The 15,123-nt window shown below is 41.2% G+C and overlaps 1 protein-coding gene across 1 annotated transcript in view; it reads left to right on the forward strand.

Annotated features, from left to right (window-relative positions):
* The first annotated feature begins 2,070 nt into the window (after nucleotides 1–2,070).
* STMN2 (stathmin 2) overlaps nucleotides 2,071–15,123 on the forward strand; it is a 55,318-nt gene continuing 42,265 nt past the window's right edge. The window contains exon 1 of the mRNA XM_004479093.5: nucleotides 2,071–2,314. Within this exon, the coding sequence (XP_004479150.1) occupies nucleotides 2,296–2,314 (19 nt within the window). The 5' untranslated portion in view covers nucleotides 2,071–2,295. The remainder of the gene's footprint in view (nucleotides 2,315–15,123) is intronic.

The raw sequence follows: 15,123 nt of genomic DNA on the forward strand, positions 1-15,123 counted from the left end.
AGAAGGAGAGGTTAGGACAGTGGAATGCATGTTTTGTTCTGTTTTTCTCCTAGTGATCCAAAGTTCAATCGATCTTGTTCAACTGCCAAGTGAAGTTGTTAAAGGCATGAATGACCTGACTTAGGACCCAGGGTGTTTTCCAGGGTGGCTGAAGAATGGGTAGAGAGGACACATAGCCTGAGGGGAAGGGGTACAGTGGGGAGAACAGGAATATTTTAAGGATATTAGTCACACAGACCTGCTGAAGATCTCTCAACATAGCAGGTAACTACTCCACTAAGAGGGAATTAACTCTCACATTTACAGTGGAAAATGACAATAGAGAAGGAGAAAATGGTTATTTATTTCCATACTCTGCCAACTTCCATGTCACTGTATTGCTGTGTCATAGTCACAGACCTGCGCAATGACAGGAATAATAATTTCTAATCCTCCTGTTCAAGAAATAATTTTATTGATCTTCACCTTATCTTTTCTTTTCCCCATGACTCAGCAGGTCAGAATCATTCCAGTTCCAGTAGCTTCCTATCAGTCAGCAAGAGGACCATGGGGTTAAAATGTCTTACAACTCAGTAGGAGTTGAAGAAAATTATTTCAGCACCAAGAAACTGCCTTGCTATTTTCAAACAGCTTTATGCATTCACAACTACATATTATTCTTGCAACTAGAAAGAGAACTGTTGAAATGCAGTTGGATAGAAAGCTGCTAAGAACCTCTGTCATTCATGATAAAAATCCTAATCATTTCTGGAAAACCAAAAACTTGCCAGGTTGAAGCACTAGGTTGAACCGAATACATGTTCATTATTGCAGTAATATACTATTCTTTCAGCTTCTAAATACATTGGAATTAGTGTTTCTTTGCTTATTTTTCTAAAGTCACAACTGCAGTTTCTGCATGGATCCACAGTGGGGGAAGGCTCAGTGGAGTCACAGAAGTAGTCAATTAAGAGTGATTAAAAGCTCCATGAGGGCAAGTCCACTGTCCTGCTCACTGCTTTATCCTCAGAGCCTGGCGCAAGGTAAATATTCAGTAAATATTTACCTGAATCAAGTTAGAAAGAATAAAGTAATGAATGCTATTCATTAAATAAGGAATGGGTTAATGAAGGCCATTGATTGTATTAAAAGGAGTGCATTAATGAATGCTTTGTTTGTATTTTAAAGTCACTTTTTGCAAATAGTGTCACATTCCTCAACCTGAAACTTGAACACATCTCTCCTTGGCCTAAATCAGGGCGGTCACTGGATCTTTGGGAAATACTGCCCCAGAGCACCCCTATCATCGCCACCAAGTTTTCAGGGGAAAGATTGTCCTTAGAGCCCTGAAGAGGTCATTGACGATTCAACGCTTGTAACTCCACCAGGGCAGCATGGCATGCACGTGTGACTTCCCCCAAGGCCCACGACGACCGTGGTTTCAGGGCCTGGCTCTGCCCGGTCACCAGATGGGCAGGGGAGAGGCTAACTCATCCTCTTCCACCAGGTCACAGGGGGACCATCTTTACTTGTCCTTATTCCCACGGAGCCCGGGCAGCCCCTTTCTTCCATGCCAAGAGAAAATAACAGCAGGCTTCCCTCTGCTGAGGGACCCTCAAGAGTCCAGAGACATTTGAATCCAGCTGAGGTAAGGCATAAAGGATGACAATGCGGGTCTGCCCTGAGTCACCACCATAGCCAACCAGCGGGGTCACCCTGGAGGACTTGGGCGCACCAAGGACAGGGCCAAAGGTGAAAGAAAGAAACATGAAAAATGAGAAGCACGCGGTTTAAACAGATGTCTCAAACAGCCAGCGTATTGCAAGGACTTCTCAGGCCCCTGAATCTCTTTCCCTTCTTCATGTCTGTTATGCAATGAAAGGTGTGTGAACAAAGTCAAGCCTCCCGGCTCCCAGGTAGGCACAGCCCAGTTCTTAGCTCCTAAGAGGCTTCTGGGCTAAGGCTCCACTCAACTTGGACTGTACTATCAGGCCCCCAAAATGGGGGGAGCTGCCAGGGAAGGACTGATTTCCATTTCAAACTGCATTCTGGTACTTTGTACTCCAGCACCATTGGCCGATCAATATTTAATGCTTGGAGATTCTGACTCTGCGGGAGTCATGTCAGGGGACCTTGGGAGCCAATCTGCTTGAGCTTCTGAGTGATAATTATTCATGGGCTCCTGCCTCTTGCTCTTTCTCTCGCACGGTCCCACTCTGCAGACTCAGTGCCTTATTCAGTCTTCTCTCTCGCTCTCTCCGCTGCTGCAGCCGGACCCTTCCCTTCGCCACCGCTCAGCATCTGCACATCCCTACCATGGCTAAAACAGCAATGGGTAAGGCATCGCGCCTCGTTCTCCCTCGGCTCGCTCCGAAGCCCACCACGCACCCCCTCTCTTAGAGCTTTGAAGGCACTAGGAGATATTTTATAAAGAAAAAAGATGTTAATGGTAACACAGGAGCCAGGAAGGACGAAGGCAGCTCGGGGGAGGGGTGGGGGTGGCAAAAAGGGCTTTTCTAGGAAACCTAAAGCTAAAATTTCTTTTAAAAGGTACAAACAGGTAAGTTGTCCTTCCACGGCAGGGGATGTATTCTGTTTCAGTATTTTTAAATTAGGGTTCAGACGTGGGGGGAGGGGAGGGGTGACCTTAACTGACTACCTTAAATGGGGTTAAGGGACATTTTGAAAAGTGCTTTGTAATGTCTTTCATTTCTTCTCTAAGTAAAAAAGAAAATGGGAAGGGAAGGTTGGGGCGGATGGGGAGAGAGAAAGGAAGGAGGAAAATGCGAAGTCAAAGCGGTCCCATCTAGGCAGTTGGAAAGATGGGTGGAGACGAGCGAAGTGGGGAGAACCAGGCAAATTTCATCGTATTGTCTCGCTGGAGAAACCGCTAGTCCTGGGTGCGGTGCGGGGAGGTGAGGGGGGTGGGGACCGCCGCTTCTTTGTTTTAGGGAAAGGGAGGGGAAGGAGGGAGGATGTCGGGGAGGGCGTGGAGGGCGCGGGTGGGCAGCTGCAGGGGCGGGGAAGCGCGCAGTGGGGAGGGGTGGAGGGGCAGGGGCTTGAACGCGCTGGGGTGGGGTTTCTTTGTGTGCCGACCGGCAGTCCCGGGGGGAGGCACCTGCCGCGCTGGGTGCACAATGCGGGCGGCCCCACCCTGTGCGGAGCCGCGCCGCCCCCCGCCCCGCCGGGTGCAGCATCCTCGGCCGAAAGCGGGCCGCGCGGGGAGCCGTGCGCGACACCCGGGAGCCCAGCCCTGCGGGGACGGCCGCGCCACGCCCGACTCTCGGCCATCCCGACTCCCCGCCTCCGCTTCCGAGCGCGTTCTGGCCACTGCTCCCAATCCGACCCCAGTTCCTTTTTAGAGGGAACAAAAGTAGGTTACTCTTTTTCTTTTCAGAACCGCATTACATAGGGTGATTAGATGTAGTGGCAGATGGAAAGCTCCTTCGAACTCGTTTGGTCATTTAAGGGAAAAGCTCCTGGAAGCTACATATAAAAGCGATATAACAGCAATACAAATAAAGACCGTCCAGGTAATATAAAACAAAAGAGGTCGAGGTATTAAGTTGAGCCACCCGACATTTCTGTCTTATAGGTCAGAAAGGGCCAAATATCGGCCACTTCATAGGCTCAACCTGTATCAGAAAGAAAGAGATGGAGAGACAGAAAGGAGATTCCGGAGCCCGGGCCTCCATCCCCAGCCGGCTTTGCGCCTCGAGGGCCTCACGGTTCCAGCGCTTGGTGGTCTTGGGTGGACAGACAGGGAAAGGCCCGGCACCTGGGGGGCCTCTGGAAGCACCCTCCCTTGGGGCCGGAGTAGGGGTGCGGAAAAGGGAAGGCTGCATCCAGCAGGGCGCGCTCGGGCGGCTCCGCCCTGCCCCGCCCTCCCCGCAGTGCTGGGAAGACCGCGGGGCCGAGACTTTGAGAAGAAGGGAGGTTGGGGAGGGGCCGTCGTGCGCTCCCTGGGGTCCTGGAACCAGCCCCGCAATCCACGGTGCACCCCTCGTTCTGGGCAGACACGGACGTTACACTCAGTCCGAGCGCCCAGCCCCTCCCAACCAAGGGGATGGTTCTGCAGAAAGGCTGGCTCGACCCCCCACCCGACCCACACAAAGGCGCGGCCCCCACCTTGACCTGCCGCCAGACGTCAAAGGTGACCCCTTCTCAGGAGCCTGGGGTGGGCTTTCTCCTCTCACCCACCCACAGCCCGCGGAGCTCAGAGCCATTTTCACCCAGCCGAAGCCTGTGTGCTCCACGCTCAGTCCGCAGGGTACCTCGGGATGGAGACCCCTAGGAGAGTCTACCTAGGAGGGTCCCCCTCTACTGTAGCGGGCGCGGCCCGGCCCCACCCCTCCCCAGCTGGGGTGGGGACCGCCAGCCTCCGGCCGGGCGGGGGCGCGCGTGGGGGCGAGCGCCTGGAGCTCGGCCAGCCCTGCAGTGCCCGGCGCCGCGCCCTGCGCTCCCCTCCCCGAAGTGGGGCGCTCGCCCCCGCGAAGGCGGCCTAAGGAGACCGGTTTCTGCGCAGTGTCCTGAGCTACCCCGCTTCCCACAATTGGCGGTTCACCCGCAAGTCCAGATAGGGCTCTAAGATGGGGGGGGGGGGGCTATCACGCTCCGCATCCCCACGGAGAGGTTTTCCGCAGCAGGAGGGCGGTTACAAACTCGTCATCACCATCAGACTTATTATTTCAAATCATTATTATTATTTCATTGCCCAGCGCCTTTATTTGTTCTTACCGAAAGGAACGTTGATTGCATTTGGTCAGGGGTTAACTCTAGGTCCCACTTTTTTCCTTCCTATCCACCTCTCCTCCCCAACTGTATCTATTCCCTCAAAGGGAATTCTGTGTCCGGTTCATGTTACATTATAGAGCAAATATATTTCAGATTCCTGTTGGAATTATGTATGTTAACGTGGATGGGATATATGTGGAGGTGCTTGCTAAGGGCAGGGCTTGTGCGCCAAAGATTGCTGGAAAATTCTCCGCCAAGAATTGTTTGGGGCTGCAATGGGTGAAAATAGACATTCGTATATGTTGCTCAGATTTGTTATCTCTAGCAAATATTCTATAAGGTTATAATTAAAAATATATAAATATAGGTTATGCACAAATTTAAGCTGTTTTTTAAGACTGTTTTTCCAATTGCTGCTTCTTGTTAAGATCTGTTACACATGTCGTGAAATGGTAGCCTCCATCCCATTAAAAACCACCACCAAAAATATGACAAATGCAAGGATTCTTTATGCCATAATTAAACTGCATTTGTCAATCATGGAAAGAAGCACAACTTCTGTAATATTAAAGTAATATGTTTTGAAAATCAATCTAGATACAAAGCATTATTAATCACTGGGAGGATGCTGTTTTCCTGATTCATTAAACAATTATTGCATTTAGCATTATTGTACTGGGTCCGTATAATATTCGCCATTATCTTCTCTGATGAACTGGGTACCTTCTAAATGGATATTTAAATAACTAAAAGTGAAAAAAGCTGAGGATTTGGGCAGAATTTGGGGGTGAAACTGAAAGAGAAATAACAGTAGCTTATCAATTATTCTTACATATTTAGTTAATACCTGTAATAAGCATTATGTGGCCCATTGTACCCTTGCAGGTAGCTAGAATGATAGTAAAAATTAATACATCTGCTGGTGTTTGTCTCTGCCTGTTAAAATTCCTTGAAGGAAGGTATTATGTAAATGATAATTAAGATTGGATAGTTTGTGATATTAAAATCTATAACTTTGTTTAGTCAATAAAATTCACAGTATATTTGTGATGTGACTTATTGATTTATGTAGGAAATTATTCTGGGGGCTGCTACTTTTTTATTGTTAGAGCAATTACATCTGCCTTAGTCATTAACATTTTAGCAGGATTTTCTTTGGTACATTAAAAACAGTTTTAATTACTTTTTTTCCAATTTTTCAGAACTTACTAATGGATAGGTTATGGACTAAGCATTTGACAATTTGACACAAAATGACTTCCACCAGTAGCTCATTCTCATTGATAAAAATGCTGCAAGAGGCTGCATTTTACTCTGACTCAGGAAATGAATTCTCAGATTGCCATACAACAGTTCACACATTAAAATAGTTTTCTCATTGATAATTTAGGATAAAAAATGGTAGCCAATTCTGTGTATATCTAGTAGTAGCTATAAAGCTAAATCTTCATGTACAATAAAAATGAAACAGAAGGTGAAGTGATTACATTTCTAAGTGATAATTTTTGTCATTTATAAATCAAGACCATTTTTAGGAAAATTCCTGAATTATCAATCATCATTGTTTTTTACTCCAAATGATTAAGACTGGCTGTATGCCCCCCTAGGTCGTTACACAAGTCTGGACAAACTTGGCCTTAGAGCAAATGGGAGCTCACAATGCAAACTTGAGCCTGGGTGTGGCCTCCCCTAGCAGCTGACATCTAACTCCAGCTCACACTAATTTCTCTTTTGATGTTGGGAAAAAAAACACATTATTCTGTGGCCACAGTAACTGTGACCTTATAAGAAAAAAAGCAAGAAACTTGCTGGACAAGAAGTGAAGACTGAATTGGCCAGTGATTCAGATCATTCCAGAACCTAGGCCACATCCTGGTTCCCTTCAATTGGAAGGCCTTGAAGACTGCATTAACTTTTCACACCACTAGAGGGCAATCACTAAAGAAGTAGACCATTGGTTAAAAACCTAGTTCCAAATATTAGTTATTTAATAAAACCTTTTCTTTCATCTGGATCATTAAATTGCTTATTCAGTGAGTTAATGCCATGCTTTACCCCAGTAAATACAAAGGGTTCATGCACCTTTTCAAGGAGACAAGACAGACTGAGAGATTGTCGTCATCTGGAAGTAGGCTAAGGCCCTGATTAATTGTTCCTTTATGATTTTACTTTCTAGTTTCATTACATTGTTATTATAATATCATTTATGTTACTTCCCGGGTTTTGTATTGGATAAATGGTAGAAAACGGTTATTAGTAATAGCAAAGTTATTTAGGAACAGAATGTTTTAATGTTTAAATAAAGAAATAAATTGAACAAAAACATTGTTTACTTATTCATTTATTTAAAGTGTGTCCGATGTTGGGGACACACGTGAAGGTCACAGTCCCCACTTGCAAGGAGCTTGCAGGCTGGCGGGTAAAACAAAGGTAGATACAATGTGATGCTGAGGAAGGACTGCTACCATTCTCCCCCATTCATTGACTTTCTTTTTTTCCATCAAATGACGCTTTAAAAAAAAACAAATTCAATAAGATTTCAACTTGGATGTTTAAATATAATTTTAATAACTTTAAGAATTTATTGAACATTTCCTTATAGTAGTTTATTAGTTTGTTTTTAATGAGGAAACAAGCATAAACTAGTTTTTAGGATCATCAAAAGTGGATTTTTTTCTTGTTTCCATTGGTAGAGTAATTCCTTTTCTTTATTTCATGTGACTATAATCCATCTGTAAAATATTTGACAGTGTTATATTTTAGTGCTCCTCAAAGGTTAATATGCAGATGAATCATCTGGGATTTTCATTAAAATGCAAATTCTGATGCAGTAAGTCTAGACTAAGGCTGGATTTTCTGCATTTCCACCGAGCTCCCAGATGACCCTTCTGCTGACCACCGAAGACATCAGTTTAGGACTTGGTATGCATGTAGCTCTGATGACAAACTAGTATTATGTCTTAGCATTTTTAAATCTGTGGCAATCTTTGAAAAGTATTTCATTTCCGAACTCAGGTACTTAGGAATTTTCTTCCTCTGGGACTAATGTGTTATATGCCATCACACTCAGTTAACTGGATTTTTTAAAACATATTCATAGTGCAGGACTGCAGAAGATCTTTGAAAGAGACTTGGAAAATGAGTGGGGTGTGTGTGTAAGAAAAAATAAATGTGACTTGTAGCACAGTTGAGAAAGAAGACAAATCAATATTGCTAGCTTGCTGTTATTTACAAAACAAAGTGCAGGTCAAAAGGTTCAACCTAAAATCTTTTCGATGTGGGAAATGTGGAGAAGTCTATAACCTCAAGCAGCAAGTATACCACAAATACTGAAATAATTAAAAGAGAGGTCTGCACAGCATCAAAATTGTCTCTTGTTACATCCCATTCTTTTGGCTCACCAAATTATTCAAACAGTGTTTCTTCCCGGTTACCACATGAAAAAAAATTTAAGAATTTATTGAATATGGTTGTTTATTTGAAATCAGATTACTAATGGTTTTTCTGCTTACTTAAACCAAGAAAGCACTGGCATTATTCAATACCAACTTTCTAAGGAGCTCCAACTAGAATAAAATGGATCTTCAAGAAATATCATCAAGGATATCATGTGTCAGTCCTCCCACTGTGTTTCCTGTGGGTAGCTGACCATGCAAACATGACCACGTTTCTGGAAATGCTATCCTCCAGAAATCATATTACACATGAAATATCTCATATTAGAAATACGTATAGGGCACTGAAAGCATGGTTCTAAAAAAGGACCACAGAGATGGCAGAATATTCTGTTACTCAGCATGAGTTGGAGTAAGCCTCCAGGACATTGTTGTTGTTGCTTTCTACTGCTCATTCCAGGGTTTCTCAGAAGCTGAGACGTTTTCCATTTTTCTCATGTCCTAGCACATTAGGGAGGAAAAGGAAGAAATGCTCAAACAGCATTACCAAAGTTATGTATATCTTAAACATAATCCTAGCATTCTGACTGGCTGTATATATAACTTCATCTGGAGATAACAAATTTGTAATTGAGGACCTTGAAGACTGAGCCTTTAATAAACAATTCTACTGGGCCGTTGCTTTCTTTCAAGAATCATTTTTTCTGGCATAGACACAAATTTCAGATTCTTTGTAAGAAGTGATTCTTATTTATTGATGTAAGCCTTACACAGTATATCTAATACAATAGGCACTGTCCTAGGCACTTTAATAAGTATTTTAATCATCCAACAATCCAAAGAGGTAGCTACAGTGAGGCACAGTGAGGTGAAGTGATTTGCCCAGTGTTATACTGTTGGTCAGGGCCAGACTTTGGACCCAGGCCATCTGGCTCCAGGATCTGTGCCCTTAGCGGGTAGCTGCTGCTCTCTCTTCTGCTCCACCTCAAAGCAGCTCCCACAGGGTGACTCTGGTAGGCCACCATTTTGTTCAACAGGCCTGAGTAGTCTGTCTTTTCTGAACTTAGACTTACCGTAAAGAGGAAGTAGCTTCAAATTGATGAATAGTGTTAATAGTTAATCCTAGGGCTTATTAAAATAATTGCCATAGTTTGGGATTTAGGGTAAAGAAACCATGGGCGCTCTAATGTATGGAACACGTGGCTCTCACAACTCCAGCTAAGAGCACAGCAACAGAGACTTCCTGTGTGGACCAGTTCTGGGGAACACTGACTTAATCTAATCAGTCATAATGTTGTTGACATTCCAAAATGGGTCCTTAACTCCTTCCACAGACCCTAGATACTTAATTTTAATAATTTGTTTTAAGAAATATATTTAGAACTAAAAGACATACAGTACAGGATCGTGTTTAACACAACCTTTACATACTACTTCACTATTCTTATCATCTTCTTACTTCAAAATCAGGCAGGCAAGAAGATGGGTGAGAAGGCTCTGCATCCCCTTATGACACATTTTTAATTGTCTTTTAGTAAAGGCATCAGGCCCTGTAATGTGTCAAAGAGGCATTTGCAGTTGTTAAACCTGTGTTTATATAACCCATTTTTATTAGTCATGTTTAAAGATAACATTTTGTGTACATTTGTTCTCACAAAACACTTTTATGTGAATATAAAGGTTAATTAATGCATTTCAGCACTCATTTTGGTAGGCATCTAGAAATATAGCTTCTCTAGGAATTGTTTTTTTAAGAGAAGCACACATTATACTATAAAATATAACGAAAATATTGTTGACCTCCAGATTAAAATATTTAATACTTTGAAAAAGCATAGGTTACAAAATTTGCTTTTGTTAGCAGAAATAGATAATTACAGTTTATCAAAGCACATTAAAACAGTTTATTTTTATAGAGCAAGGAGACTGTCTACAACAATTTTTTTTTTTTTTTTCGGACCATGATTGTAAAGCATTGCCTGCAAGAGTGCTTATTTAACAGTTACTCTTCTGGATTAATTGTATTTTGGATGTCAGAGTTTGTGCATTTTCCATTAGTACAAATACTTAGTATAACAATAGATTTTATATGACAGTAATATGACTGTCAATCTTTTAGTTTCCTGTCCTTATAACAGGATTAAAAAATGATCTAATTAAGTTTATCTAAACCTAGTCCCATAAATGCTTCTACAAGAGAGTCTTTTAAAGCTTAAATTAAAATTTATTAACATTCTACTCCTTTTGAAATCTTTTTTTCCCTATACACTGCAGCCATAATGTTTAATTTCTCCTCAACAAAACTGCTCACAGTAAAACTAATAATAGTATTCATGTTTGGGATTCCTAATGGGAGGAGAGCTAATGCACATGATAAAGTCCAACTTTTAATATATTGACTATTGCAAAATTGAGGCCAGAAAATTCCATCAAGATGTCACTTATCATTTCTGGATGGGAAGGTGCCCCAACCCCATCAGGCATTAATAAAGGTGGTATGAGGACAGAATTACTGCAGCCCCCTTGGATTCAGAAAATAATTAACTTTTCTACTGCATAGTTCCTTCTTATTCCCAGCACAATTATCTATTGTTGTTGATGATGTCTTATTGCTTTACATGAGAGATACCAATTAGCATGCTCATAGTAACTGTTTAAAGTTGAAAAATTATCAAAGCCAATCCCAGTCTTCTGCTGAATAGTTATATAATTCAACACTCCTGTCACTTTAAAAATTAAAATCTTTTCATTCTACTTCAGACCTAATTTTTTCTTTTATAGCCCCACCATCCCAAATAAAGAAAGAAAACATTGCAGATTGAATAAAGTTCAGAAGAAAAATGAAATAGCATGATCTATTTATATGGGACCCGATGGTTTTTAGAAAGACTTCACCTTCTCCATCCTTTTTAATCCTTACATAATCCCTGTGAGAAGGGCATAGTATAGTCGTTGCCCTATTTAAAGATGAAAGAATTTACTCAGCTAAATTCACGTGCGGTAAGCTCCAAAGCCAGGGCCAGAACACAGGTCTTTATTAGTTGACTACTCAGTCCCCTGTCCTGTAATGAAAGATTACTTCATGGAGGGTAATCAAACATGGGCAAGGCAGGAAAACCACAACCAGGCATGTTTGCCTCTGGTCCAAATTCCTTAATAGTTAATGTCGTTAACTAAAGTAGAATAGACATTAAGCAGCAACTCTGTCCTGACCCTAGGAGAGGTACTGTGAGAATACACAAAAACATGGCTCTTACCCTTGGAAAAATGTAGTCTTTTGAAGAAAACAAGACACTGTGCTTAGGGGGAAAAAATAGCAGTAATGGTAATTTATAAATATAAATTGAATGCTTCACAATTTTAACGGTTCTACTACTCTTATCTCTACCGTATTACAAGAGAGTTAACAATGATTGATTGCAAACATCAGTCAGGAAATACTGAGATCCACAAAAAGGTTGCAAAATGTAAATAGTTAACTAACTTCCATTATCTGCCAGTCTCACCCAGGGAATCCTTCAGTAAAAATGCTTCTCAGACTTACCGAGCATCAGCAGCACTTGGGGAACTAGGATCCCACCCCCGGAGATTCTAATTCAGTGGTCTTGAAGTGGGGACATGAATTTGTGTTTCTAACAAGCTTCCAGGTAGAACTGATGCTTCCATCCAGAACCACTTGCTGAGAAAATCTAACATCAGTAACGAACACAGAGACCAGAGGGCCATTTCAGCGAGCGAAAGTTCTCTCCTCTGACTAGCTCTGCTACATGATTTAAAAGGACAGAGCCTAAGGCTCCAACAGCTCTGTCTCTTCACACCAGTGTCACTGGTGCTACATTGAAAGAAGAGCCTGGATGCAGGATTCCAAAGCCCCGTGTCTTTTCTCTTGCTGACCTTGGTTAGATCATTTCCTTTCTGTGCCTCAAACTCAGCAGTTATAAAATAGGGAGACTGCCTGTCCCCCTCCATATCACAGGGTTGTTGTCAGAATCAAGGAAACAAATATGAAAGTTAATTAGTATCTTTCAATTACTGTATCAATGCAAGAGGTTGAGTATTTTTATTTTTATTAGGTATAATAACTGTAGGTATTTTATTCTTGAAATTACCAATATGTTTAGAATAAGGGAACAAGGACAGTCAGTAACTGAGTCATTGGCTTTTTTGATAAACATTTCCCAAATAATGAAGAGTGAAGTAAAATGTTGCCTGACTTCCTCAGACCAAAGTATGCTACATTTTGAAGGGCTTGTTGCTAAGCACTCATCTGACCAGCCCTGTGTAGATATTTAACATTTTCTTCCTCTTCCTAAATGAAGGTTGGCTCAGAGGGGGCAGTTAACTCACCTAATGTGTCATTATAATCAATCTCCACCCAATGTTTCCCCAAACCAACCTTTAAGAGAAGTGTGGTGAATGGTGGCCAAAATGGCAGCCACCAGGCTGAGAGATTTTCTGGGCAAAGCAAGGATGCCCCAGCAAGTGGAAACAGAAAATGTGAAGGGGTTGACAAGCCAGAGGTAAACCTCGGTACTCACTTTGCTTCTGTTTCCATGTTTACCCCTTGCCACCACCACCTTGACATTCTCTTACCCTCTGAGTATACCACCCTGAAAACAATGCAGCCCTACTTAGACAAAGACCAGATGAGCAACCACTTCCTGCTTCAGAAGTTCTCCATAATGAAAGCTTGATTGAACACTGCCTTCAACAGTTAAACAGAGGTAAAGTTCTATGTAATAACACAAAGTAGCTAGTCATAGAACTCAAAAGAATGCAAAAGTCTTATGCAAATTTAAAAAGTAATAATACAAGTCCCCCCCCCCCCAAAAAAAATGCTTTAGTCAGGGAATGTTAATTATATGTAAGACAGAGTGCCAGCAGATTAGAGGTGTGGTGGGCTTCAGAGTTAGATGGGCACAATTTTGAGCCCTGCTCCACTACTCACTCTCTGAAAATGCTTAGGAAAATTATTTATCATCCCTACACCACAATTTTCTCAGCTACAAAATGGGGGAGATAATACCTAAATCACCTGATTGTTAGGAGAATTATATAAGCTCTTGAGTATTAGGGACCTGATCATCAAAAATACTAATTCCCTTCCCTGACCCACTAGATGCAGATAAACATACTAAATTTTAAAAATAATAATAATTTAAAGCAAACTTCAAACTTCTTTACTTCATGAATGTCTGCATCTAAAACAAATCCATTGGAAATTACTTGGAATTGTGGAAATCATCACTACTCTATTTTTTGTAGTAGAGGAGTAGCTGATACTATATTTGTGACAAAGCTGCAAATGTAGTATATTTCCCAAACAATTAAACCCATTCTGGGTAATGCCAGGGTTTAATAGTTAATCATTCTGTCTAGGTTACAGCACAATAAACAAGAAAGATATGATAACTAAGGTAAAATTACTTTTCTCTTGCATGTATTTCTCGTCAATGTTTCCTTCTCATATTTTAATAGCTCACTCTGTTTCAAATGCATGTATAACTTCAATAAAACTGAGTCTTATTGCCTACCCAGTAAGACATGGTATCATATTCAATAGAAATGCAAACTGATTCCAGAAGCATTAAAATAGAATCAACCATCTTCAGTGAGATCTTTTGAATAAGTGAGCAAAGGGAATTCTATCACATAATACACACACACACACACGCACAGTCTCTTGTTCATCCTTATAATCTTATTAACAAATCAGCTTCACCCTTATAATCTTATTAACAAATCAGCTTCACCCAAATCCCATATCATTTGACTGTTGTGCAATCTCTCCTTGTCTCTCAAGTTTCCTCCCTACCTTAACTCTCCCACTATCCTACTTCCATTTCTAACACACTTCCTTCAGCTACACCTCTTCTTCAGGAATAACTCCACATATTCTCTTATGTAGATTAAGTCAGCCTTCCTCCTTTCCCCCTATTACTAGATTAGCACAACCAAGACACTAGAGATAAACAGCACAAAGAGAATATTCTCTAGATGGCTGTAGTGGGGAAGAGGATACGAATACTTTGAGTTTAGTATTTTTCTCCCAGTCATGCATGAAAGAAAAACCTTTTCCTTCTATAGTGTTTCAGGTTCAATCAATAATCTGTTACTGCTATTTTAAAGCTCTATAAGGTGTTAGCAGAATGTAATTTTTTAGAGTAAGGGAGATATCTTGAGAAGTCAAATTAGATTGATCTGGCATCTGACTTTACAAAGAGGAATGGGAGGTGAATAGACTACCATTATAAAAGAGAATTTTGGGCACTTTGTTTTACCTCCAATATATCAAATTATATCACTGCATGGAACCTAAACTAGGAATTACATTTATGACACAACTACAGATGTTGATACATTTACAAGTGTAGTCTTTTTTCAAATTAGGTACTGTTGATGGATTATCATACAATGTGTATAATAATATTCTTAACATTTATAAGCCATAAAATACAGATGATAAGATATGCTCCACTCCTTCAACATGGAAAAATGATGAAAGAGAAGCTTTATATGAAAGCACCAGTACAGTTTAAATCCTCATATGATCATCTCATATATTGCACTGTGTGGGAGACTTCAGCCTGGAAGAAAATGTAGACATTTGCCTCACTTGAAAAATAAAAGAACGTTCTGAATCTCTTCTATCAAGCAGACTTCTTTTTTTTTTTTTAATTTAGTAGTAGGAACAAATGAAATAACATGAAATTCAGTATTTAGAATAAAAAATTTCTCCAAGTTAGTGGTCAATATTTAAGAAATACAACTTTGAAAGATTTGGATTCCATTTTTTGAAATTTGGGTTAAAAAAACATTGTACAGAGTGGGATTACTGGCTGCTGTTTTGCAATCGATCTTGTGAAGGATGGAGGTGGGAGGGCATTTTTAAATTTTGCCTAGGGACCAAACAGTTATAGTTGTACCACTTACTAGTGCAATTATCATACTGTTGCTATAGCTATAGCTATGGGATAAGGGCTAAAAGAAAAGAGGAGCAGGCCACTTCAGAATT

This window comes from Dasypus novemcinctus, chromosome 14 (assembly GCF_030445035.2).
Source record: "Dasypus novemcinctus isolate mDasNov1 chromosome 14, mDasNov1.1.hap2, whole genome shotgun sequence".
Classification (NCBI taxonomy): domain Eukaryota; kingdom Metazoa; phylum Chordata; class Mammalia; order Cingulata; family Dasypodidae; genus Dasypus; species Dasypus novemcinctus.